Here is a 27,616-nt window from a genome sequence, read left to right as displayed (position 1 = left end):
GCTGACAAAAACATGCCACCGTAGGCTGTCTGAGTAGTCGGTGTTTGAATGAGGCTGCTGGGGCATATGTGAATATGCTGTGTGCAAATTTAAGTCTATCACTGAAACCATTGTGGCTTACTTATTTACTATTACATCTGTATTGAAAAAAATGCTACCTTTCAAAATTAGAATGCATTTACGTGCATTTCATTTTTCAGTTCTGTGTCCCATTAATCAGCTAGGCAAGCACACTTCTCAGTAAAGGTCCCCTTAGGCAGCTGTCTGACTTTGCCTGGGATATCTTGTATTTGCTAAAACTGGGTGCCAAATTCTATCCAGTATCCCCTCAGAGTTGGTTAATTGTAACGAAGTTGACAATTTTGCCACCAACTGCATTTTCCCTTGGGTTTCCAGTCAAACAAGAGGTTTCTGAAGCTTATTCGCTGTGAAACTGTGAACCTCAACCCTCCATTTAGCGCTTTTATGTAGTCTTAGTAAGAACGGAGGACACTTTTTTAGTAGTATACACCAATTTTCATTTAACTGCATGTAATAGACACTACTATAAAGAATAATATGCTCAGATACTAATCTAGAAATCCAGTATAAAACCATTTAAAAACTTACTTAGAAGCTCCCAGTTTAGCTGCAACACCCACTGAAAGTGGTTCTATAGCAAAAAAAGCAGACACTCCCCCCTCCCCCTTCCTCTGCATATAAGAAAACAACTATTTCCACAAACAGGAGCAAGCTGGAGGAGGAATACATCAGTAGTCTTCTAAAACTTTGGGGATTGGTTAGGAGTCTGAAATTCAGCGCAATGTTTTTTAAAAATAAGCGAAACTATACATTAAAAAAAGCAAAAAATGCTGTATAGACTATATAAATGGATCATCTACAAAACATATATGCAAAGAAAAATCTAGTGTATAATGTCCCTTTAAGATTTTAAAGGTCAACTTTGACTCTCCTGGCCTTATGTTTTTGGTCTTCCTCTAGATACATTGCTGAACAGAGACTATGTTTAGTTTTAATATGAAAACATTGTGTTTGCTGTTAAAAACTGTTATGCATTCTGGGTCCATTTTAACCATTACTAACTTATTTATATTTAAACAAATCCTAGCTTGCTTTGTTTTCTGGAAAAAGAGGTTAAAAGGAATGAGTTTATGCAAGGGGTGCAGCTGAATGTCTCTACAAATGCATGGGAGAGTACGTGGCTTGTTCCTGGTGCATACACACCAATCCCAAACTTAGACTGCTCCACTATAGGTACCTAGTGTGCCCTTCTGCATCTACCTGTGAGCCTTTCTTAACAGCAAATCATTCTGGGTGTATATAATCCCCAAATTACTTATGCTGGAATGTACCTTTAAATAGGACATTGTAGATAAAAAATAGCATGCTCTGATTCATTCAAACATGTAGTTATTGCAATACTCACTGTGCAACGCTATGTATTTTACCCCCACAAAGGTGTTAGCACATAGGCAAAGTCCTGCTCAGCATTATAGCTCTTGAGATGAATTCAGCTGGTGATTGGTGGGGTCATTCATACTGCTGCTACCATTTGGCTCACTGGCTATTTCCTGTAGCAGTGCACTGCAGCTGCCAAGTGGGACTTTACCTGTTTGTTTAGTCCTTTGTGGGGAGTTAAACACATACAGTTCCAGAGCAAGTATTGCAAAAAATTACATGTTCTAACAAATCAAAGCATGTACAAATGTTTCTTTAATATGAATTAGTTGCACATGGTTTATGTCTTTACAGGGATCTCTTACATATTTATTGTTGTATATTTATACAAATTAGTTTATATATGTGATTTGTGTAAAAAAAACAATATGAGGTTAATTTGCCATCATTTACGATTTTTCAGTATTGGTTTTATATGATAGTTTGCTTCCTTTTCTGTTTTGAAGATTAAATGGCGCTTAGAATCGTGCTGTACAGAATTGTTTGATTTATGCGTCTATATTACGCCATATCACATAAATAGCCAACCACTGTATAATAAAACACAAAATCCTAGCAGGTTGTTGTTGTTGTTGAATAATGAATCTCTTGGTTAAGCAGCTGCTCTGCACATTTTGATCAAAAGGTATCACCCTCATGCTTTTTTTCCTTATGAATTAAAATCAATCTATTGTCCTGTTCTCAGTTTAGTCTGTGTTGGGCAGCATTGCAGAGCCGTCACTGTACAAATCACTTTAGCACCTCATTTGCATGCTTGAAATTTGCTCTGAGCGTTTCCTCCCTAGAGATCCCAGCAGTGACAATAAAACATTAATTGGCATCAAGAAGCTACCCCCTGACCTTGCTACAACATTATAGGTCACCCACAGTAGTATATTTTAATTATTTTCTTTTATATATTTTATGATTTTTTTAAACTGATATAATTGTTTGTCAGTTATTTTATTCATGGTTGCTATATACATATTTTCCTGCCTTAAATTCTATGCTGTAAAGTTTCCAAATTATTATAATCCCCCCCCCCCTGCAGCCCTTTAGTTTATTAGATAAATGATTGAGATCTTTATAACAAAATACAAATTGATTCTTATCTTCTATGAGTATGGACTTTAAGGAACCTAACGCTGCAATGCTAAAATCTGTGATGCACTCGAGCATTTTATTATTACTATACTGCATGTGTCTGCGTGCAACTGCTTCACTGCCAGACACCAACCATGTTCAGCTCTGGAGCTGAAGTGCACTGCCGCTTTGGAGTAGACAGTTACGATTTGCTTAAAGGGGACAGTAATGTAAAGTCAAAATTGAACGCTCATAATTCATATAGAGTATGCAATTTTAAACAACTTTGCATCTTATGTGCTTTATTCTCTTAGTATCCTTTGTTAAAGTGTAATACTGCACGTTTCTTTAGCCATCTGGCATCTGTGTTTGCAAGAATGTTTAAAACAATGTTAGACACAGTTGCAAACGCTGCAATAGAGTGTCTGTAGCATTATATGGCAGCTGTGTTTGAAACTGTGTAACATTGTTTCAAACATTCATGCAAACCTAGGATTACTCTTTAACAAAAGATACCAAGAGAACTAAGCAAAATTAACAGAAGTAAATTGGAAAGTGAATTAAAATTCCATGCTTTATCCAATCCATTTATGCTTGATTTTGACTTTACTGTCCCTTTAATGCCTTTGCGGGGTTTAAACCTATAGTTAAAGGCTCTCGATGTACAATAATACGTTTTAGTGTATTAGAGAATTTTACTGTTGTACTATGTCCCTTTAATATCCATTGCTCTCACACATCGGTTTCCTACTAGTTGTTGTTTGTGTGTAAATAAAGAAGCTCACGCTTAGTGTCTCTGAACATGTAAGATGGTGTGAGCTTGGTCAGCCCTGTGCATTGGGCCAGCGGTACAGAATTTTGCGGCACTATACAAACCAATTATAATAACATTTGGACATGAATAGCAACTTGTATGGAACCCAGAAAAACATAGTCCCAAAATCCCTGGGTTGTTTCCATCTAAAGGGGAGGAGAGTCCACTGCTTCATTCATCACTTGTGGGAAATTAAAACCTGGCCACCAGGAGGAGGCAAAGACACCCCAGGCAAAGGCTTAAATACCTCCCCCACTTCCCTCATCCCCCAGTCATTGTTTGCCTTTTGTCACAGGAGGTTGGCAGAGAAGTGTCGGAAGATTCGGAGTAGTCTCTTATGGAGTATAGTACTCTATGCAATGGGACTGGAGTTTTCAGTAGCCCTGTCAGCCTCTCAGTGAGAGCATGGGTGAAAGTTACAGTCCGGAGATGCAGGGGGAGTTCTTCTGCGAAACCATCCTGACTCAAATTAAAAGCTCTCTGTGCAATCAGTATTGACGAGTTTCGCTACCTGCTTTTATTCTCTCAAGTCCATGTCAGGAGCAACGCTACTGTCAGAGAGATTAGAGAGAGATTGAGGCAGGCTTTTTTGGTGTGTCTCTCGCTCAGTGCAGGGGCGGTCCTGAATGGTACTCCATATGATGACCGGGTGTGGCCTCAGTAACTTCCTCTTTCTCTACCAGTAGTCGGAGACGAAATCTGTTTCTTGTAGTCCGGGTCATAGGAGGTGGTGAGCAGTGTTCCCTCTAAGGACAGTTTTGTGTGCAGCCCAGCAGTGAAACAGTTAACAAGAGAAACATACCTTTCCATCTGCATTGTGCAGTGTTTGCTAATTCCAGGGTGTGGTTACCTAATTAACTGTTTCACTGCTGGGCCGCACACAAAACTGGCCTTAGAGGGAACACTGGTGGTGAGTGCCCTGGCCATTGGAATATAAAGGTGCCATTTAATCAATAATCAAGTCTGTAATAAAGGCGCAAGCTGTGGAGGACTCTGATATGTTGGAGGATACTCCTTCCTTATCTAAACCTACTAACTGTGTATACAGTGAGGAGGTTCCGGTGGAACCGCCATTACAACTCTGTTCCACATGTTATGACAATATTACTATTTCTAAAAAGAATAAAGTATTTAGTACAACTGAGCCGTCCACCTTTGAGGGTTCTCCATCTAGCGTGGTGCGTTCCCTAGAAGCATCTCCAATTACACAAGCAGTTACCCAGGTCACTACTAATCCTCCTGTGAGAGGGGTCCTTTGGCCTCCAGACTTCGCCGATCAGTTGCAGACGGCGATTTCTGCGGCCATACATGCGATGCCTCGTTCTACTAAGCACAAGCGTAAGGTACGGCATGGCTATCCATCTCAAGGGTCTTCGACTCCACTGGATATCTCAAACAGATTATCCGCGGAAGAGGGCAACTCCGATTTTTTTGGAGGAGGCCACTTCTGAGTCTGAATCTGCTTACCTAAGGATAAGAAAGTCAAACCTAAGGGATCTACTTTTCGTCCCTTTCGTACCCGCAAGTCTCAGCGCCAGCAGCCTTCCGCAAAATCTGAGCAATCCAAGGAATCTTGGAAGCCAGCAAACTCTTGGAACAAGTCCAAGCAAAACAAGAAGCCCGCCAAGTCAAAATCGGCATGATGGGGCGACCCCCCACCCGTCCTTGGACCAGGTAGGGGTCAGACTATCTCTTTGCGGGGGGCCTGCAGGGGAGACGTTACAGACCCTTGGGTCCTGGAGGTCATCGCCCAGGGGTACAGGATAGGTTTTAAATCGTATCCGCCAAGGGGCAGGTTCCTTCTGTCAAACATCTCTTCAAGACCAGAAAAGAGACTCCTTCCTGGGTTGTGTGAGGGATCTCTCATCTCTAGGGGTAATTGTCCCAGTTCCTCCAGCAGAAAGAGGACTGGGGTATTATTCAAACCTGTTAATGGTCCCAAAGAAGGAAGGGCACGTTTCATCCAATTCTGGACCTGAGGGCCCTAAACAAGTTTTTGTCAGTCCCATCGTTCAAGATGGAGATAATCAGGTAAATTTTGCCTCTGCCTTACCTTAATGTTTCAATTCACAAGGATCACTTCAAATTTCTTAGGTTCGCTTTTCTGGACCAGCACTTCCAGTTTGTGGTCCTTCTGTTTGGTCTTGCGATGGCCCCAAGAGTCTTCACAAAGGTTCTTGGAGCTCTTCTCACAGTAGCGAGAGCCAGAGGGATTGCAGTGGCTCCGTATCTGGACGATATCGCTGGTCCAGGCTCCATCCATACAGTCTGGCAGAGGATCATTCGAGAGCTCTCCTCCTTCTACTTCAATCCCACGGGTGGAAGATAAACGAAGGAAAGAGTTCATTGGTCACCAGCAACAGGGTGGAGTTCCTGGGTACGATACTAGATTGTTCTGTGATGAAAATATTTCTGACGGACCAGAGACGTTGCATCTAGCCCTGCAGTTGGAGGTAATCGGGCTCATGGTATCCAGCATAGATGTCATCCTATTTGCCAGGTTCCATCTCAGACCTCTGCAGCTGTGCATGTTGAGACAATGGAACGGCAATCATTCAAATTTGTCCCAACAGATATCTTTGGACAGACTGGTGAGAGAGTCCCTATCTTGGTGGACCCAACTGGGGCAGCTGTGTCAGGGGACATCCTTTCTGAGACCATCCTGGGAGATTGTAACCACAATGCGAGTCTATCAGGATGGGGAGCCGTATGGGGTATGCACAATGCAGGTGGACTCGAGAGGAATCGAGTCTACCTATAAATATTCTGGAACTTCGAGCGATATTCAACGCTCTTAAGGCTTGGCCCCCTCTGGGGTCTTCCCAATTTTTCAGATTCCAAACGGACATCACCACCTCGGTGGCATACATAAACCACCAAGGGGGGGGCGAGAAGTTCACTAATAATGTGGGAAGTATCTCAGATTCTGGAATGGGCAGATACTCACAATTGTTCGCTCTCAGCGATCCACATTCCGGGTGTGAACAACTGGGAAGTGGATTTTTTGAGCAGACAGACGTTTCATCCAGGGGAATGGTGTCTCCACCCTGAGATGTTTGCTGAGATCTGCAGCAGATGGGGGATGCCGAAAGTAGATCTCATGACGTCCAGACTCAATTACAAGCTACCCAGATATGGGTCGCGATCCAGGGATCCCCAGGCGGAGCTGATAGACGCCTTGGTGGTACCCTGGGACTTTAACCTAATCTACACATTTCCACCATTGCCTCTGCTACCTCGAGTAGTGGCCGGCATCAAGCAGGAGCAAGTTTTGGCTATTCTGATTGCTCCGCCATGGCCACGGAGGACGTGGTTTGCAGATTTAGTGGCAATGTCGTCATATCCACCGTGGAAGTTACCTTGTCGCAAGGATCTGCTAGTTCAAGGTCCTTTTCTACGTAAAAATCTAGATTCTCTGCGGCTGACTGTGTGGAGATTGAACGCCTAGTCTTAGCCAAAAGAGGTTTTTCAGAGAGAGTGATCGACACTCTCATCCAGGCCAGGAAGCCGGTCAATAGACGCATCTACCACAAGGTGTGGAGGACCTACTTGTTCTGGTGTGAGGAACGAGGATATCCCTGGCATAAGGTCAGGGTATCAAGGATTTTGGCCTTTCTCCAGGACGGGCTGGATAAGGGTCCTGCCGCCAGTTCCCTAAGGGGGACAGATTTTGGCTTTATCTGTACTGTTGCATAGGAAGCTTGCGGAGCTTCCTGACATTCAGTCCTTTGTTCAGGCTCTGGTTAGGATCAGTCCTGTCTAAAGAAGTCCGGCTCCTCCTTGGAGCTTAAACTTGATTCTTAAGGTTTTGCAAATGGGTGCGTTTGAGCCTATGCATGCCCTTGACTTTCATGGAAAGTCCTATTATTACTGGCTATTGCATCAGCACGCAGAGTCTCTGAGTTGGCGGCCTTGCAATGTGAGCCTCCCTACTTAGTTTTTCATGCTGATAAGGCTGTTCTTCGCACTGGATTGGGATTCCTTCCCAAGGTGGTGTTGAGTCGGAAAATCAATCAGGAAATAGTTGTTCCTTCCTTGTGTCCTAACCCTTCTTCTTCGAAGGAGAGGTTACTTAATAATTTGGATGTGGTTCGGGCTTTGACGTTTTATCTTCAAGCCACGAAGAAGTTCAGACAGTCTTTGACTTTATTTGTTGTGTATTCAGGAAAGTGCAGGGGACAGAGGGCCTCTGCCACTTCTTTTTGGTTGAGGAGTATGATCCATCTGGCATATGAGACAGCGGGACACAAGCCTCCTCAGAGGATTACGGCTCACTCGACTAGAGCTGTGGCCTCTTCTTGGGCCTTTAAGAATGAGGCTTCTATGGAACAGATTTGTAAGGTGGCAACCTGGTCTTCCTTACATGCGTTTGAAAAATTTTACAAATTTGACTTCTTTGCTTTGGCGGAAGCAGCTTTTGGGAGAAAGGTTCTGCAGGCTGTGGTGCCCTTAGTATAGGGTCTGCCTCCTTTACCCTCCCGTTTTCTTAATTCAGTGTCCTCTATCGCTTGGGTATTTGTTCCCACAAGTTATGAATGAAGCAGTGGACTCTCTTCCCCTTTAGATGGAAAACATAAATTATGCTTACCTGATAATTTAATTTCCATCGTGGGGAGGAGAGTCCACCTTACCTGCCTGTTCTCTGGTGGGCGTACCTAAATTTTTTTTTGTTCTTCTGGCACCATTTATACCCTGATATTTATCCTACTATTCCTTGATCCCTTGGCAGAATGACTGGGGGATGAGGGAAGTGGGGGGCGGTATTTAAGCCTTTGGCTTGGGTGTCTTTGCCTCCTCCTGGTGGCCAGGTTCTAATTTCCCACAAGTAAGGAATGAAGCAGTGGACTCTCCTCCCCACGATGGAAATGAAGTTATCAGGTAAGCATATTTTGTTTTTTTATATGCCTAATAATAAATTCTGGCTATTTATACTCATTGTATATAAAGGCATAGATCTTTTGCAAGCTGTGGTTTATAGTGACAGGCCTACATAAAGGAAACCTTGTTCCTATCAAGACCAACCTTTACAATTGATCTACTGAAAAAAATGATTTAGCTCCATCTGTAAGTTACAGCCTCTAGAATAGTGAAAACAGCCTGTGACTGTCACTATGTAAAACTCAATGTAAAAGATAAAAAAGAAATGATCTTTTGCATTATGTTAATCTTCCTTCTCAGTTTAACCCTAACCACTACTCAAACAAATGATTTTCCATTTGCATTTAGGGTTAATTGTCATGGGAGTATCAGATCTGCAGTGCTTATGCTTAAAGGGACATGAAACTCATTTTTCTTTCTTTCATGGTTTAGAAAAAGCTTGTAATTCGAAACAACTTTCCAATTTACTTAAATTATCTAATTTTCTCTTGATATTCTTTGTTGATACACATATCTAGATAGGCTCAGGAGCTGCTGATTGGTGGCTGCACATACATGCCTCGTGTTATTGGCTCACCCATGTGCATTGCTATTTCTTCAACAAAGGATACCTAATGAATGAAGCAAATTAGATAATAGAAGTATATTGTAATATTGTTTAAAATTGTATTCTCTATCTTAATCATTAAAGAAAAAATTTGGGTTTCATGTCCCTTTAATGGGCTATAAAACTGGTGCCTGTGTGATATAGATGCCAGTGTTATACGAGTTGGGATCAGAGGCTCCTAGATGGATGTTTGTAGTGACCAGCTGTGAGAAGACACTATTATTTAGTGAGGTATATATAGTGGGCTGCTACTAAATAATATTGGCATGGGAATAATTAGTTTGCTATAATGTGGACACTATGGGCTCAATTTATCATCCAGTTTCAGACGGGCGTGCATATCCACCCCTGTCCGCCCAACTTCTCCTCTGGTGGGCAGCAATCCGCTGCCTGCATTTGCCATTGCACACTGCACTCCTGTGTGCTCATGTGCAACCCTACCCCGCAATCATGCGTGATTGGCTATGCGCGGGCAAGCGCTGTTAATCTTCCAGTCGGACAAGACTGGGGAGAATCACTATGAGGTGGAGAACAGGGCAGGGAAGCAGCTGTCTGATCTCTTGTGCGAACCTGCAGTCAAAGGGGCATGGAAAAGGGCTTAAAGGGACACTAAACCCCAAAAAAATATTTCATGATTCAGATAGAGCATGCAATTTTAGGCAACTTTTTAATTTTCTCCTATTATCAATTCTTCCTAGTTCTCTTGCTATCTTTATTTAAAAGCAGGAATGTGAAACATAGGAGCTGGCCCATTTTTGGTTGAAAACCTGGGTTATGCTTGCTTATTGGTGGGTTAATGTAAGCCTTCAATAAGCAAACGCTCTCCATGGTGCTGAACCTAAAATGGGCTGGCTGCTAAGCTTTACATTCCTGCTTTTAAAGTAAAGATAGCAAGAGGACAGAGAAAAATTGATAATAGGAGTAAAAATTGGGTTCAGTGTCCCTTAGCCCTAGGAGTAATCTACCAGTACTAGATATTTTTTCATGGCAAGTCTGTTACAGTGGGTGTATTTTGTCAACAATTTTTTTGTAAGAAATTTCTTACACTATTGATTTGTACCTTTGATTGAAATATAATGTGGATTAAAGGGCACTAATAATTAGATTACAACATGGTGGCATATGATCACCTGCAGGCCAGTTTCTTTTGGTCAATACAAAATGTGTTTGCTGGTTTTCAAGTTTACTGCAGTTGACTAGTCAGACACATTTTTGCCACATATTCTGAACACATTATTTTTGCTTTTTAACATTTTTAATGTAATTGACCCATTGGCTGCTAAAGAGGGTTAGGAAAGCCAGCCACACTATAGGTTGTAGACCTTTCTAGCAGCCAAGTTGTAAAACCTTGTCAGATTTACTGTAGTTGTAGCGAACACACAATGATTAAGAAGGGATCTGATAGACGGTTGACCTTTCTTATATTTTATTCACCCTGTTAAATTGATTAAAGCAGAACATAACCAAGCACAAGTATTCCTGTGCCATCTCAGTGTTGTGTATGCAGGATGTGATAATTATTCATCTCCCTTCTGCTAAACAGCTGAGATCCAAATAAAGTTTGTGCACTGAACCATAGCATTCTGACTCCTTCCTGTACTCTCCATACATTGCACCAGCTTGACTTCCTGTTTATATTTGTCAGAGCAGTATACCCTAAAGGCTTAAATATACATTTTTCCATTTACGTTGAGGCTTAAATTTTAGTAAATCTGTTACTTTGTTTTTTTTTTGTTTTTTGTTTTTTTTTTGTGGGTGGGGGGTCAATTTTTTAGATGTTTCTCAAAGTGTCCTGGAAGTGACGTGATGTACTTTAAGATTGATGTGACATCTCTAATGTATTTTTATTTGCCAGTGACTCTATCGATTTTAATGCAAATATATACAATAGAAAATATTGTAATATTAGTTTATATATTACCTATCTCAATACTAGATGGTTACACAAAGATAAATTTGTTGTAAAATGCGATTATCTGCCTGAATATATTGTTTAAAAGGTGCAAGAAAAAAAATGTGTTTGATACAGTTTTAATGTGTAGCGCATATTTACCTAGTTATCCTTTCCACTTGTGTTCATTAGTACGTTTGTGTAATGAGATGTTACTGTAGATTACAGTGCTGGTCTTTTAGATCATGAAAGTCAAAATTAAACTTCATGTTCAGAATATGCTTAGACGTTTCAGTTAACATCTATTAATAGATTGACCTCATTCTATTTGATGAAAAGCATATCTAGATAGGCTCAGGAGCAGCAATGTGCTGCTGGGAGCTAGCTGCCTCTCGTCATTGGCTCAGAGGTTAAATACATAGTTGCATATACAAGCAATAATGCAATAATAAGATGCCATCACAGCATTTTCTTTTTGCGCTTCTATGTATTTTTAGCAATGGCATATGTGAAGGTCTGTGGATTACAGTCTAGTATTAATTCTTGAAACTTTATGTCCAAAAGTATTTTGTCTGACTATATTAATTTAGGTTAGACAGCAGCCAATCAGAGAGGAATAAGCAAAAAGGAATGGGAAGTAAGGCAAAAATGTGGAAAAAGAGACATAAAACCCAAACATGTTATTTTATGATTCAGATAGAACATAGTTTCAAACAATTTTCCAATTTAATTATATTATTACGGTTGCTTCATTCTCTTGGTATCCTATGTTGAAGGAGCAGCAATGCACTACTGGGAATTAGCTGAACACATCGGGTTAACCAATCACAAAAGGCTTATATTTGCAGTCACCAATCAGCAACTAGCTCTCCATAGTGCATTTTTGCTCCTGAGCCTATCTAGGTATATTTTTCAACAAAGGATATCAACAAACAAAGCAAATTAGACAATACAAGTAAATTGGAACAAGTAAATTGGAAAGTTGTTTAAAATTGCGTGCTCAATCTGAAACTTGAAAGATGAATTTTGGGTTTTATGTCCATTTAAGCGTTTGGCAGCATAAATACCCTGATAATGAGTTCTGTGCATTGGCATAATCTATGAGGTGACAGACATTTAAGGATTTGACAGTATTTAGACACTTTTATTCGACAAGCACACTACAAATGCATTGTACCCTTTATTAAAAATGTGTCTGTCATTAGTCTGATTTATATATTCTATATATTTTGATTCTTTTGTTCAGCTATTCCTGTTTTCATTGATTATGTAGAACTACTTTATTTCTATGGACAGTTTGCATTCAATGAAACAATATACACAATATACATGGTATATGTAATTAGGAGATCTATGCATAGGTCTAAACTAAGAAAAACAATATTTGTACAAAATATTTTGTGTAGTTTTTATGTAACTTAAGCTATTGTTTAAAGAGACACTAAACCCATTTTTAATGATTCAGATAGAGCATGCAATTTTAAGCAACTTTCTGATTTACTCATATTATCAATTTTTCTTTGTTCTCTTGCTATCTTTATTTAAAAAGCAGGAATGTAAAGCATAAGAGCCGGCCCATTTTTTATTGCGAACCTGGGTTATGCTTGCTTATTGGTTTGCTAAATGTAGCCACCAATAAGCAAGCACTATCCAGGGTGCTGAACCTAAAATGGTCTGGCTCCTAAGCTTTAAATTCCTTCTTTTTTAAATAAAGATTGCAAGAGAACGAATACAAATTGATAATATGAGTAAATTAGAAAGTTGTTTAAAATTGCTTGCTCTATTTGAATCATTAAAGAAAATAATTGGGGTTTAGTATCCCTTTAAGCAGTATGGTTTCACTGAGTTTGGAGTAGATAGTTATATATGTTTATACCTGTGTTTTAAGCACGCTAGTACAGATGCGTATTTTAGTTCTAATCCGTTTGAGACAATTGCATTAGTATTGAATTTTGCTAATTAAGTATCACATCTAATGTCAGCTATAATGCTATATTGCTGGATTTAGGAATATTTTATGTTTTTTTTCAAGGATTCCCAAGATAGTCTCTTTCACTTAAATAAAGCTTTACACACACTAAAGCAATAGTCAGTGGCTCAGAAGAGATCAATATACTTAGTAGCTTTTAACATGATTTGGCTAATTTTGCCTTAAATCACATCAGGCTACTCCTTGCGCTGGAGTAGGATTGCGGGTTTCTGACTGTTATAGTACACTGTATTATTTGTCTTTAATGTAGTACTATGTGTAAGAATAAATCAGTCTATGTAATCTATACAGCTTTCTGTGCTCAACAGGGTGTAAGACAATGAGCATAAATATCAGAATGCAGCTATCTGATATTACAATGCGTAATTCTAAAAATAGCATCCTGGGTGAATTGGCGATCAGATGTTTTTTTTTGGAATAAATTGTAGGGCACTGAGCTTTAGAAAACAGCTGTAGTAGCAATGAATTGTGATTCTAATAAGCTGCCCTTGTGTTCTCTAGAGACAGCATTATTTTTTATGATTTCTATTCTTGCATTATTACAGGATGAAGATGCGACTACTGTTCAAGTGAGGGAACAAGACCAAGATGTTCTGGTGCTTAGGAAAGTGTCGTCAGAAAGCCCAGCCCCCACAGCTGGGAGTGCCGAGAGTGATTGGAGGTAAGACTTTTCCTTAGGCATCCAGACACACACACACAGACAGACGTACACAAGCTGACTGCAGAGGGCTGAGCTGCCAGATGGATCTAGCTAGCAAGGACAGAACTGATTTGGGAATGCAGTGCACATTATAGGGGATGCCCTTTGTTATTAGGCAGCCACAATGGGAACTTCCAAGCTCTGGGTGTTTGATACCCACTTGGACAAGAAACCTTTGGCAGCTTTCACTGTTAAGGAGCTGCCCCTGCCAACATTTGATGTGCCTTATTTTAAATATATAGATGAGGAGGATGAGGAAGATGAGTGGAGCAATCGCTCAATGTCCTCTACAGAGGATGATTCTGTTGACTCTTTGCTTCCTGACAGGTATATGGTTGTATCTGGGACCCCAGAAAAGATTTTGGAGCACCTTCTTAATGACCTGCACCTGGACGAAGTCCAGGACAAAGAGACAGGTATGGCAAATAAAAAGCTGTGTGTTGTCATTCTGTTGTGCATGCCAATGCTTTGCATGATATATTGTACTAACCTGGTAACTGTGTCTTCATTGTAAAGGACAAAGAAGTTAGCAGGGACAATGCAGGTAAAAAGGACAAGGGATATTTATGCCACTGTACAATGCTGAAGGGAATTTAGGGGCAGGTAAATGTTTTTTCAAACTGGCTCCTATAAACCACAGTGAGTGGTTTGTTTAGTTCCCATTGATTTTAACAGTCTATGACTTGGATTACACACTGGTTTGAGTGGTTTGTTTAGTTCCCATTGATTTTAACAGTCTATGACTCGGATTACACACTACATTTCTTAACACTGATTTTAGCATGCAGCGCTCCAACCTGCTGTAATAGCTTTGTAATTCCACCTATCCCGGGGCTGTAATAATAAACATGCTTATGGTAGAGTGCATTCAGAGAGTCAGCTCTCATGGGTTATAGCCTTCCCTCCTTTCCATGCAGAATGTCTGGGACCTGCAGTGTGTATAAACATTCACTACATGCATTCTACTTAAATATAATCTTTTTTTTTTTTTGTAGTGAGGGGTTAAAATGTGTTTAAAAAGATGCTCATTAACAGAAACGTAATTGACTTATCTGATTAGACAGAGGGAAGGGAGGGTGCACATGCTTATTGATTGGTAATATCTTTAGTTACCTCTGAAAGTTACTATTTGACTATTGTTTTCTTTTTCCTGTCACTGATGTAAATAGATTCTCAGTAAGTCATTCTGTAAGGCTCAGGTTGGAAATATTATACTTTGGGACATTATAAAGCTATTCAATCATTCTTACTATACATTAACAAATTGTCATTCTTAACTTCATCATAAAGAGATTTCCATTATAAAGCACACGTCAGAGGCTTTTCAGTCATATGTAATGGCTGTCATATGACAAAGAAAGGCAGAAATGACAGTTTTCACTAGGTGTAAAAGGGGTACATACCCTGGTCTGGATTATGTTTTGTTGTACGTTGTTTACTATAAAACATTACGTGGTTGTATTATTTTACAAAAGCTTGGCATTTTGCAGTACATTATATTAATATATATATATATATATATATATATATATATATATATATATATATGTGTGTGTGTGTGTGTTAGTGGATAAGCAATCTGAATCAATACTTTTTTTTTGTATTTTTCATAGAAATGCATATGCTACTTTCTAGTATTTGAGGTTTTCATTTTTTCCAGGAATATTTTTTTGTCACACATTTAGTTTCATGGAAGCAATATAAATATTTGGCAGGTGCTAAAGCATGTGTCTCAAAATGTTTCTGTGCCATTTATTTTTTGTCTGAGTCATGCCAGCATGAATCTTCTGTAGAAAAATCTTACTATATACTGACGACTGCGGATTAAACTTGCCCCTGTCTACCCTAGAGAAATGGTAGGGCAAGTTACTGGGGAAAAAGCCATCAATAAATATTTATGATTGCTTATGAATGACTGTGTTGAATAAGCAAATTAAATTGAGCATAATAATGATCTCCACACATATTACATTTTATACATAATAAAAAGAAAATGAGAATGGATATCTCCTGTGTAAGCTGTTGGCAATATATGTAAAATATATATTGTATAGCACCACTCACATTAAACCTATGTAGTCATTCTTATTAATGTTATACTATCTACAAAAACCATATGACTGTTTACAAGGCAGTAATCTCACACACCCTAGACCTTTTCAGCAGTAATAATTGTCAAGCTTGGAAGAAGCCTGCACACTACAGCATTTTGTCAACCTCTGCATGTGTAATATGCCATCCTTTATATTCGTGATGGGCACAAAGTTTCCAAGTGCTGCTGATTTTGTGGTCCTTAAAGGGACATGAAACCCCAATTTTTTTCTTTCATGGTTCAGGCAGAGCATGTCATTTTAAACAACTTTCTAATGTACTTCTGTTAATAAATTGTCTTTATTCTCTCATTGTCTTTTTTTGAAAAGCAGGTAAGTGCGCTCAGGAGCATGCATCTGCCTGCAGCACTATATGGCAGCAGTTATGCAAGAATGTTATACATTTGAGAGCACTGTATAACAGCACTTTTTCCTGCCATGTAGTGATCCAGACATGTGCAATGTTACCTACCTAGGTATCTCTTCAACAAAGAATATAATGGGAATGGAACAAATTTGATAGTAAATTAAAAACTTGTTTTCTAAAATTGTATGCTTTGTCTGAAATACAAAAGGAACATTTTGGGTTCCATGTCACTTTTAAGACATTGAAAACATCACATAGTATGTTTATCCTTATATTTGACCAACAGCAAGTGTTTAAACATCTGCTGTGTATATGTGTATATTTGTGTGTATAGTTGTGTATATTTGTGTGTGTATAGTTGTGTGTATGTGTATATTTGTGTATGTGTATATTTGTGTGTGTGTGTGTATATGTGTGTGTATATGTGTATACTTGTGTGTGTGTGTATATGTGTATATTTGTGTGTGTATATGTGTATGTATGTGTATATTTGTGTGTATATGTGTGTATGTGTACATTTGTGTGTATATGTGTGTATATTTGTGTGTATATGTGTGTATATTTGTGTGTGTGTATGTGTATATTTGTGTATGTGTGTATTTGTGTATGTGTATATTTGTGTGTGTGTGTATGTGTATATTTGTGTATGTGTATATTTGTGTGTGTGTGTATATTTGTGTATGTGTATATTTGTGTATGTGTGTGTATATGTGTATACTTGTGTGTGTGTGTATATGTGTATATTTGTGTGTGTATATGTGTATGTATGTGTATATTTGTGTGTATGTGTGTGTGTATATGTGTGTGTGTATATGTGTGTATATTTGTGTGTATATTTGTGTGTGTGTGTATGTGTATATTTGTGTATGTGTATATTTGTGTATGTGTATATTTGTGTATGTGTATATTTGTGTGTGTGTGTATATTTGTGTATGTGTATATTTGTGTGTGTGTGTGTGTATGTGTGTGTGTGTATATTTGTGTATGTGTATATTTGTGTTTGTGTGTGGATATGTGTATGTATGTGTATATTTGTGTGTATGTGTGTGTGTATATGTGTGTATGTGTACATTTGTGTGTATATGTGTGTATATTTGTGTGTATGTGTGTGTGTATATTAGTGTGTGTATGTGTATATTAGTGTGTATATGTGTGTGTATGTGTGTGTATATGTGTATGTTTGTGTGTGTGTATGTGTGTATATGTGTATGTTTGTGTGTGTGTATTAGTGTGTGTATGTGTATATTAGTGTGTGTATGTGTGTGTATATGTGTGTGTATGTGTGTATATGTGTATGTGTATATTAGTGTGTATATATGTGTATATTTGTGTGTATATGTGTGTATGTGTATATTAGTGTGTGTATATGTGTATATTTGTGTGTATATGTGTGTATATTTGTGTGTATATGTGTGTATATTTGTGTGTATATGTGTGTATATTTGTGTGTGTGTATATATGTGTGTGTATGTGTATATTAGTATGTGTATGTTTGTGTGTGTGTATATGTGTATGTTTGTGTGTGTGTATGTGTATATATGTGTGTGTATGTGTATATTAGTGTGTGTATATGTGTATATATGTGTATGTGTATATTAGTGTGTGTATATATGTGTATGTTTGTTTGTGTGCGTGTATATGTGTGTGTATATGTGTGTGTATATGTGTGTGTGTATATTAGTGTGTGTATGTGTGTGTGTATGTGTATATTAGTGTGTGTATATGTGTATATATTTGTGTGTGTGTATATATGTGTGTGTATGTGTATATTAGTATGTGTATGTTTGTGTGTGTGTATGTGTGTATATGTGTATGTTTGTGTGTGTGTATGTGTATATTAGTGTGTGTATGTGTGTGTATAATTGTATATGTGTATATATGTGTGTGTGTATGTGTATATTAGTGTGTGTATATGTGTATGTGTATATTAGTGTGTGTATATATGTGTATGTTTGTTTGTGTGCGTGTATTAGTGTGTGTATATGTGTATATATGTGTGTGTGTATATTTGTGTGTGTATGTGTGTGTGTATGTGTGTGTGTATATTAGTGTGTATATTAGTGTGTATGTGTGTGTGTATATTAGTGTGTATATTAGTGTGTGTATGTGTGTGTATGTGTATATATGTGTTTGTGTATATGTGTGTGTGTGTGTGTGTGTGTGTGTATATTAGTGTGTGTGTGTGTGTGTGAGATTGTATTAAATATAAACGTTAGCCAATTACTTTATTCTGGGTTAAAACCAACATGAAAACTGAATAAATTCCGCTGCTGAAAATGCCAAAATCTATAATGATGTTTGCTTGAATTTTTATTAACAAATATAGGCAAAATGAAAATGCCTTGAGCTTGAGGAGTGGACAGTTCGTTCATGATTCAGAGAGAGCAAGACATTTGGAACAACTTTCTAATTTACTTCTATTATCAAATTTTCTTTGTTCTCTTGGTATCTTTTGTTTAAAAGCAGGGACGTATGCTTGAGGGCTGGTCCATGACTGGAGCACTATATGGCAGCAGTTTTGCAAGAATGTGATCCATTTGTTTATGGGAACAAGTGTATAAATAAAAAAGATATTATAACCTGACTAAAACTAAAGATATGTTTTTAGTGGGATAGGGTGCCTGGATAAAGCAAAGATATAGCAAATGTATAAACTGTGTGTGTGGGGGAGGGGGTCCTTGTTGTTTTATATTATATTTGTTCTATTTCTATGTAAAACATTTTTTATCCATTTGCAAGAGCACTAGATGGCAGAACCAGTTCCTGTTGTGTAGGGCTCCCTGTCTACCTAGGTATCTCTTCAAAACAGAATATCATGGGAATGAAGCAAATTTGATATTAGAAGTAAATTGGAAAGTTTTTTTTAAATTGTATGCTCTGTCTGAATCACAAAAGAAAATGTTTGGGTTTCACATCCCTTTAAGGTAATACTGAACAAAACATGTATAACTTTAGTTACGTAAGTTACATTATAATTACAAGTATATTATTATCGTCAAGAGCGGCTAAATTAAAACAACATGATGTTGAAAAGACTGAATAAAAGTTAGACACAATTTAGTCAGAATAATATGACTACAACTAAATCAAAGTTTTGTGTCAAAATTGAAACAGTTAAAAAGGGAAGTGGCTATAGATGGCATTTTATAGACTCCTGTATTTTCTTTGAGATACAGAAGGATATTCTTTGTTGCTGTGGATAAAATGATGGCAGCCGTATTAGAATACTCTGAGTCTTGCATACAGCCCTTGGCCAATGTCTTATACTCACCATTGCTTTAGATGTATATGTTTTATTTACTAATATGCTTACCAGCTTGCAGACAATGACACTTGGTTAGCAGAATGTGCTTCATCTTGTAGCCAGACTTTAACAACCTATGAACATCCCTTTCCCATGAAGCATTTAATATATCATTTAAAACTGAATCAGAATGTAGTATAAAAAAATGTCCAGTAAGAAAACTGTAGTCTCTTATCTCTTCTAGCCACACGGCACAAATAAACTAAATGCAGCAGTGTCATATACTGAAACTTTCATAGATGAGCACAAAACAGCTACTTATAGAACCTGAGTGGGAGTATGGATGCTGACCTGACAGATATTCCATGTAGTTTTATATAATGGTGATGCTAATGTTGTATATTCAAAAGCTATTGCTGAGCACAACTTGTTTATCTCTCCCCCCCCCCACACTGTTTTGCAAATCATATTTAACCTCTTAAGGACATATGACGGAATTTTTCCGTCTTAAAACAATTGAGCAAACTGAAAGCTGCGTCCTTAAAGGGTTAAAGGGACAGTAAACACCAGAATTTGTGTTGTTTAAAAAGGTAGATAATCCCTTTATTACCCATTCCCCAATTTTGCATAATAATATACTTTTTACCTCTGTGATTACCTTGTATCTATGTCTCTGCAAACTGCCCCCTTATTTCAATTCTTTTGACAGACTTGCATTTTTAGCCAATCAGTGCTTGCTCTTAGGATCTTTACGTGCCTGAGCTCAATGTTATCTATATGAAACACATGAACTAACGCCTTCTAGTGGTGAAAACTGTCAAAATGCTTTCAAATTAGAGGTGGCCTTCAAGGTCTAAGAAATTAGCATATATATATACCTCCTAGGTTTAGCATTCAACTAAGAATACCAAGAGAACAAAGCAAAATTGGTAATAAAGGTAAATTGGAAAGTTGTTTAAAATTACATGCCCTATTTAAATCATGAGGGTTTTTTTTTTACTTGACTGTCCCTTTAACCTTTTTTTATTAATTGAGCTGCACAACACAATAAATAGATGATTATATTATAAATTATGTTTATTGTACTGAACATGAGGATACCTTTGTTTTAAAAAGTAAAAAATAAATTTAAAAATAAAATAAAATTCCATTCTTCCTACAAAGTATATTGTCCACTCCAAGCAACTTGCTTATGCCCCAAGAAATTCTGCATTCTGAGTAAAGACTGGATGGAAGCATGGTTCATCATTGCATGTAGGGCAAAATTGTTTTAATTTTCATATTTTAGAACAGTGCTGCCATTCTTAATGTAACATCTGAGCAGTAAAATCTGGATGTCGGATCAGGAACAGGGAAATTGATTATTTCACCACTACTGTCATGATTGCAAAGACTGCAGTAATAAGCACAAGGGCAATAACTCTATTGTATGGTCATTAGGTGCTGGACCAGCTCAAGTCATTGTGATGTCTAGGTCCAAGAATGAAATGACCCCCCACTAAATATTCTAATACAACCTAAACTTTGCTGTAGTCCCTGAGTTTAAAGTTTACAAGAGACTATTGCTCTTACCCAGCTGATGGACCCCATATGAGAGATATTTCTCTTAGAAAACACTTTAAGCCGGAATAAACGCTCTCCTTGTGTCACCCCTGTGAAATGCTGTTTTTGTCCCTTGACCCCTCTTGGTATAATTATAGAGCCGGTTGTGGCTGGGTGTTGCATATGAATGTTCTCATAATTTGGCAACCTGACAGCAGGGGTCAGATAATTAACAGGTCCTATAATATCAAGTGGAAAATGTCTCAATTCAGTGAGGATTGATGTGATGAGAAAGGGGCGAAACCAACACAGTTCCATTCAATGCTGGGCAGTTGAGAGATTTGTTAATTGTATTGTAACTATATTGCCAGAAGGTTTAATTACATATTTTATGAACTGACATTATAGCTATCGTTTTGCTTTTGTTTTATAATAATGTGCTAGAAACAATACCTTTACCCTTCCTTTTGTATATTTAAAGGGATAGTCTACTGGAAAAATTATATTGTTTAAAAAGATAGATAATCCCTTTATTACCCTCTCCCCAGTTTTGCATAACCAACACTGTTATTATATTAATACACTTTACCTCTGTGATTACCTTGTAGCTAAGCCTCTGCAGAGTGCCTCCTTATCTTAATTCTTTTGACAGACTTGCATTTAACCAATCAGTGCTGACTCATAAATAACTCCACGGGAGTGGGCACAATGTTATCTATATGACACAAATGAACTAACACTCTCTAACTGTGAAAAACTGTCAAAATACACTGAGATAAGAGGCGACCTTCAACGGCTTAGAAATCATTTTCAGCCTACCTAGGTTTAGCTTTCAACAAAGAATACCAAGAGAACAAAGCAAATTTGATGATAAAAGTAAATTGGAATGTTGTTTAAAATTGCCCTATCTGAATCATGAAAGTTTAATTTTGACTTGATTGTTCCTTTAACTGAAAGCTGGATCACTGGCCTTAATCACTGCTGCCATATAGAAAAATATTCTGCCATCATACTGAACAATACATTGGTAAAGAAGAAAATAGGGTTTTTTTCTATTACATAGTTCTTTTTTAAATTGCAAATTATACTAAACCCAAAGCAGCTTTCTAATTTACTCCTATTATCAAATTTTCTTTGTTCCCTTGCTATCTTTATTTGAAAAGTAGGAATTAAAGCTTAGGAGCTGGCTCATTTTAAGTTCAGTACCTGGGTAGCGCTTGCTGATTTGTGACTATCTGTAGCAAGCGCTATCTAGGGTGCTGAACCAAAAATGGTCCGGCTCCTAAACTTTAATTTCTGCTTTTTCAAATAAAGATACCAAGAGAACAAAGAAAAATTGATAATAGGAGTAAATTAGAAAGCTGCTTAAAATTGCATACTCTATCCGAATCATAAAAGCAAAAAATGTGGGTTTAGTATCCCTTTAACTAACTGCTGTTTTTGAAGAAACCACTCTTCCGGGAGGGGAGGTAAGATAGACTTCTCTGGTGCTAGGAGATTTGTATTTGCTTTCAGGATATTCTAATTAACATAGCTAAAATAATAATCTATTTAGCTGCTGCTGGTCAAGTGGCAATCATTTTTTTCATTGCTTTGTAAAATACATTTGCTGTGTTTGGGAAATTCTGAAACATGAATTGAAACACAACAGAACAAAGCTTAAATAATGACTGAAAAATATGCTTTAACCCATAAAAAAACATTTTACTATATAGGTTTACTAATATTATGTGCATCTTGAAAATTTGAAATTTCCAGCTAGCCTTTACAAATTACAAGGAGCTTTTGAAATTATTGAATGATAGAATATGAATTCCTTAAAGGGACAAAAAAGTAAACATTGAAATGTGCATGAGTGCACTTAACTTTTAAATAGAATAATCTTTGCAATATACTTTCATTACATGTATTCATACACATGTTTTGAGAGATGTTTTATGATGAAAACTCTGAAATGTATTATGGAATTTAGAAAAAAAACAAGCGGAAAATGTAAAAAAAAAAAAAAAAAAGTATGGTATTATTTTAATTTGGAATATACAATGTTCAGAATTCATTATTGGAAACATTTCTTTAAAGATCGTGTCTAAATTATAGAAAAAAGTTTAGCTGACCTAGTAGGGGACTATACTATTGGAATTTTAAAGATTCCTGGGATATGTGTAGGTCTATTCTGAGACCTTATTGAGCCTATATTTTAAATAGGATTTGGTGCAGACTAGATGGTCTTTTTGTCCTTATTTCAGATATGAATTGATGGTTCTCTTTCTTTCATGTAATTGGCAAGAGTCCACGAGCTAGTGACATATGGGATATACAATCCTACCAGGAGGGGCAACGTTTCCCAAACCTCAAAATGACTATAAAAAAAAATTTGCCTCCTATGGAGGTGGTGAAGTAAGTTTGTGCTTGATTTCTATGATTTCTTCTATGATAGGCGCTTCTAAGCATTTTGAAGCCCAATTTCTCTCAGAGTACAGTGTTTGTCAGAGGGATGTGAATGGAGTATCGCCTATTGATTTTATGGTTTCCCCTGCGGAATCTTTTCAAAGATTCTCTATTATCGGTCATAGGGATTCATCTCCTACCTCCCTTTTCAGATTGACGATATACTCTTATATACCATTACCTCTGCTGATACTTTTTCAGTACTGGTTTGGCTATCTGCTATATGTGGATGGGTGTCTTTCGCTAAGTATGTTTTTCTTATTTAAGACACTCTCAGCTATGGTTTGGTGCTTTATGTATTAATATAAAGTTTTAAATATATGTATTTTACTTATATTTGCCATGAGTCAGGTCTATGTATATTTCCTTTTGCAGACTGTCAGTTTCAGTTTGGGAAGCATGTTTAGGAAGTTATTTGTCTTTCCTGGGGTATAGTCCTTTTTTTCAAATTGACTTTTTTTCTTTTAATTTCGTGGGCAGAATTTGGCTTGCGAGAACGCAAAATGCTGTTATTTATAGCGTCATTCTTGGCGTGAGAAATTTTTTTGGCGTGAAGGTACGTCTTTGATGCAAGTTTGTCATTTCTGGCATCTTAGTTGTCGCCAGGGTTCCTTGCACAAGGTTGCGTCTGTGATGACGCAAGTTGCATCATGTCCAGATGATGGCGCCAAAAAATGTAGTTTATTTTTCAACCCACTTCCTATATGCCTCTTGTCTTCTATATGCTCAGAGGGCTATGCTGTTTGCATTTCTTCCCATTCCTGAAACTGTCATATAAGGAAATTATAAATTTTGCTTTAATGTTGTTTTTTCTTTTAAATTTTGCAAGATGTCTCAATCTGATCCTGTTTCAGAAGAAACTGTTGGATCCCTGCTACCTGATCACAGTTTTACCAAAGCTAAGTGTATCTGTTGTAAATTAGCTGAGATTATATGTCCAACTGTAGTATGTATCAGTTGTCATGATACGCTTTTGCACACAGAAAACGTTTCCATCAGTACTAGTACACTTTCTGTTGTTCCTTCAACATCTAATGTACATGATATCCCTGTTGATATGAAAAATGATATTGCTGATGCGATACAGAAGACTTTGTCTGCTATCCCGACTTCTAATAAACGTAAAAGGTCTTTTAAAACTTCTAATAAAATTGATAAAATTTCTAATGACCGACAACATACTGAATTATCCTCCTCTGAGGAGGATCTCTCTGATTCAGAGGATCCTACCTCAGACATTGACACTGACAAATCTACTTATCTTTTTAAGATTGAGTATGTTCGTTCCTTGTTAAAAGAAGTGTTGGTTACTTTGGATATTGAGGAGTCTAGTCCTCTTGATATCAAAACTAGTAAACGTTTAATCCTCCTGTGGTTACTCCTGAGGTTTTTCCAGTTCCTGATGCTATTTCTGATGTGCTTGCTAAGGAATGGGTTAAGCCTGGTACTTTGTTCATTCCTTCTTCTAGGTTTAAAAGATTGTACCCTTTGCCAGCGGCTAGATTAGAGTTTTGGGAAAGAATCCCCAAAGTTGATAGGGCTATTTCTACTCTTGCCAAACGTACTACTATTCCTATGGAAGACAGTACTTCTTTTAAAGATCCATTAAATAGGAAACTTGAATCTTATCTAAGGAAAGCTTATTTATATTCTGGCTATCGGGCCTGCCATTGCTATGGCTGATCTTGCGGCTGCGTCAACCTTTTGGTTGGATAGCTTAGCGCAACAGGAAACAGATCCTGATTTGTCTAGCATTGTTCGTTTGCTTCAACATGCTAATCATTTTATCTGTGATGCTATTTTTGATATCATCAAAATTGATGTTAAATCCACCTCTCTAGCTATTTTAGCTAGAAGAGCTTTATGGCTCAAATCTTGGAATGCTGACATAGTATCTAAGTCTAGATTACTATCTCTTTCTTTCCAAGGTAACAATTTATTTGGTTCTCAGTTGGATTCAATTATTTCAACTATCAATGGGGGGAAGGAAGTTTTTTTAAATATCTTTTTTAAATAAAAGATCTAAAGGTAAATCTAAAGCTTCTAATCATTTTCGTTCTTTTCGACAGAATAAGGAACAAAAAACCAATCCTTCCCCTAAAGACTCTGGTTCCAATTGGAAACCTTTTTCAAGTTGGAATAAATCCAAGCCTTTTAAGAAACCAAAGCCAGCCCCCAAGTCTGCATGAAGGTGCGGCCCTCGATCCAGTTCAGCTGGTGGGGGGCAGATTGAAATTATTCCAAGACATTTGGGCAGATTCTATTAAAAATCAGTGGATTCAGAGTATTGTCTCTCAAGGGTATCGAATAGGTTTCAGAGTAAGACCTCCTGTGAGAAGATTCTTTCTCTCTCACGTTCCAGCAAATCCGGTGAAGGCTCATGCTTTTCTGAAGTGTGTTTCAGATCTAGAGTTTTCAGGGGTAATAATACCAGTTCCATTTCAGGAACAGGGTCTGGGGTTTTATTCAGATCTATTCGTTGTCCCAAAGAAAGAAAATTCATTCACGCCAGTTCTTGATCTGAAGTTTTTGAATCGTTTTGTAAGAGTCCCAACTTTCAAGATGGTGACTATAAGGACTATTTTGAATTTTGTTTAGCAAGGTCATTATATGTCCACGATAGACTTACAGGATGCATATCTTCACATTCAGATTCATCCAGACCACTATCGGTTTCGGAGATTCTCTTTTCTAGACAAGCATTACTAATTTGTCGCTCTTCCATTTGGCCTAGCAACAGCTCCAAGGATCTTTTCAAAGGTTCTTGGTGCCCTTCTATCTGTAATCAGAGAACAGGGTATTGCGGTGTTTCCTTATTTGGATGATATCTTGGTAGCTCAGTGTTTACATTTAGCCGACTCTCACACAAATCAACTAGTGTTGTTTCTTCAAAGACATGGTTGGAGGATCAATTTACCAGAGTTTCTTGATTCCTCAGACAAGGGTCACCTTTTTAGGTTTCCAGATAGATTCAGTGCCCAGGACTTTGTCCTTAACAGACAAGAGACGAATGAAATTGGTTTCAACTTGTCGAAATTTTCAGTCTCAATCATTCCCTTCAGTGGCTATGTGCATGGAAATTTTAGGTCTCATGACTGCAGCTTCTGATGCGATCACCTTTGTTTGTTTTCACATGAGACCTTTACAGCTTTGTATGCTGAATCAATGGTGCAGGGATTATACTTGGATATCACAATTGATAATCTAAAATCCCAACATTCAACTCTCTCTGACTTGGTGGTTAGACCATCATCGTTTAATTCAGGGGGCCTCTTGTTCATCCTACCTGGACTGTGATCAGGACAGATGCAAGTCTTTCAGGTTGGGGAGCTGTCTGGGGATATCTGACAGCCCAAGGGGTTTGGAAACCTCAAGAGGCGAGGTTACCAATCAATATTTTAGAACTCTGTGCTATTTTCAGGGCTCTTCAGGTTTGGTTTCTGTTAAAGAGAGAACCATTCATTTGTTTTCAGATGGACAATATCACAACTGTGGCATATGTCAATCATCAGGGTGGGACTCACAGTCCCCTAGCTATGAAAGAAGTATCTCGGATACGTTCTTGGGCAGAATCCAGCTCTTGTCTAATTTCTGTGGTGCATATCCCAGGTGTAGACAATTGGGAAGCGGATTATCTCAGCCATCAGACCTTACATCCGGGGAGAGTGGTCTCTCCATTCAGATGTATTTTGTCAGATTGTTTAGATGTGGGGTCTTCCAGAAATAGATCTGATGGCTTTTCAGCTAAACAAGAAATTTACTTTAGCAGTTCCTTGTTTTTTCAACCTGCTTATATCTTTCCGCCTCTAGTTCTTCTTCCAAGAGTAATCTCCAAGATCATTATGGAACAATCGTATGTGTTTCTGATAGCAACACGTGGCCTCACAGGTTTTGGTATGTGGACCTTGTTCGGATGTCCAGTTGCCAGCCTTGGCCACTTCCTCTAAGACCAGATCTTCTGTTTCAAGGGGCGTTTTACCATCAGGATCTCAAATTGTTAAATTTGAAAGTATGGAAATTGAACGCTTAGTGCTTAGTTATAGAGGTTTCTCTGACTCAGTGATTAATACTATGGTACAGGAAGTGTGGAAGACCTATATTTCATGGTGTTCTTCTCATAAATTCTCCTGGCATTCTTTTAGAATTCCTAGAATTTTACAGTTTCTTCAGGATGGTTTGGATAAAGGTTTGTCTGCACGTACTTTAAAGGGACAAATCTCTGCTCTTTCTGTGATTGCTAAGCTTCCTGATATTCACTGTTTTGTTTAGGCTTTGGTTTGTATCAAGCCTGTTATTAAAGGTACACTCAATCAAAATTAAACTTTCATTATTCAGATAGAGCATGACATTTTAAACAACTTTCTTATTTACTTCCATTAACAAAATATGCACAGTCTTTTTATATTTAAACTTTTTGAGTCACCAGCTCCTACTGAGCATGTGCAAGAATAAGTGTGTATGCATTTGTGAATGGCTGATGGCTGTCACATGGTACGTGTATGCATTTGTGATTGGCTGATGGCTG

At 37.7% G+C, this 27,616-nt stretch overlaps 1 protein-coding gene across 1 annotated transcript in view; it reads left to right on the top strand.

The window, feature by feature from the left end:
• The window catches only part of RAPGEF5 (Rap guanine nucleotide exchange factor 5), a 603,491-nt gene that overhangs the window by 473,957 nt on the left and 101,918 nt on the right, over window positions 1-27,616 (top strand). Inside the window, exons 10-11 of the mRNA XM_053714138.1 lie at window positions 13,246-13,361; window positions 13,728-13,816. Of these exons, the coding sequence (XP_053570113.1) occupies window positions 13,246-13,361; window positions 13,728-13,816 (205 nt within the window). The remainder of the gene's footprint in view (window positions 1-13,245; window positions 13,362-13,727; window positions 13,817-27,616) is intronic.

This window comes from Bombina bombina, chromosome 5, assembly GCF_027579735.1.
Source record: "Bombina bombina isolate aBomBom1 chromosome 5, aBomBom1.pri, whole genome shotgun sequence".
NCBI classification, from domain to species: Eukaryota; Metazoa; Chordata; class Amphibia; order Anura; family Bombinatoridae; genus Bombina; species Bombina bombina.
The sequence above is the reverse complement of the archived record's forward strand: the minus strand, read 5'-3'. Positions and strand labels throughout refer to the sequence as shown.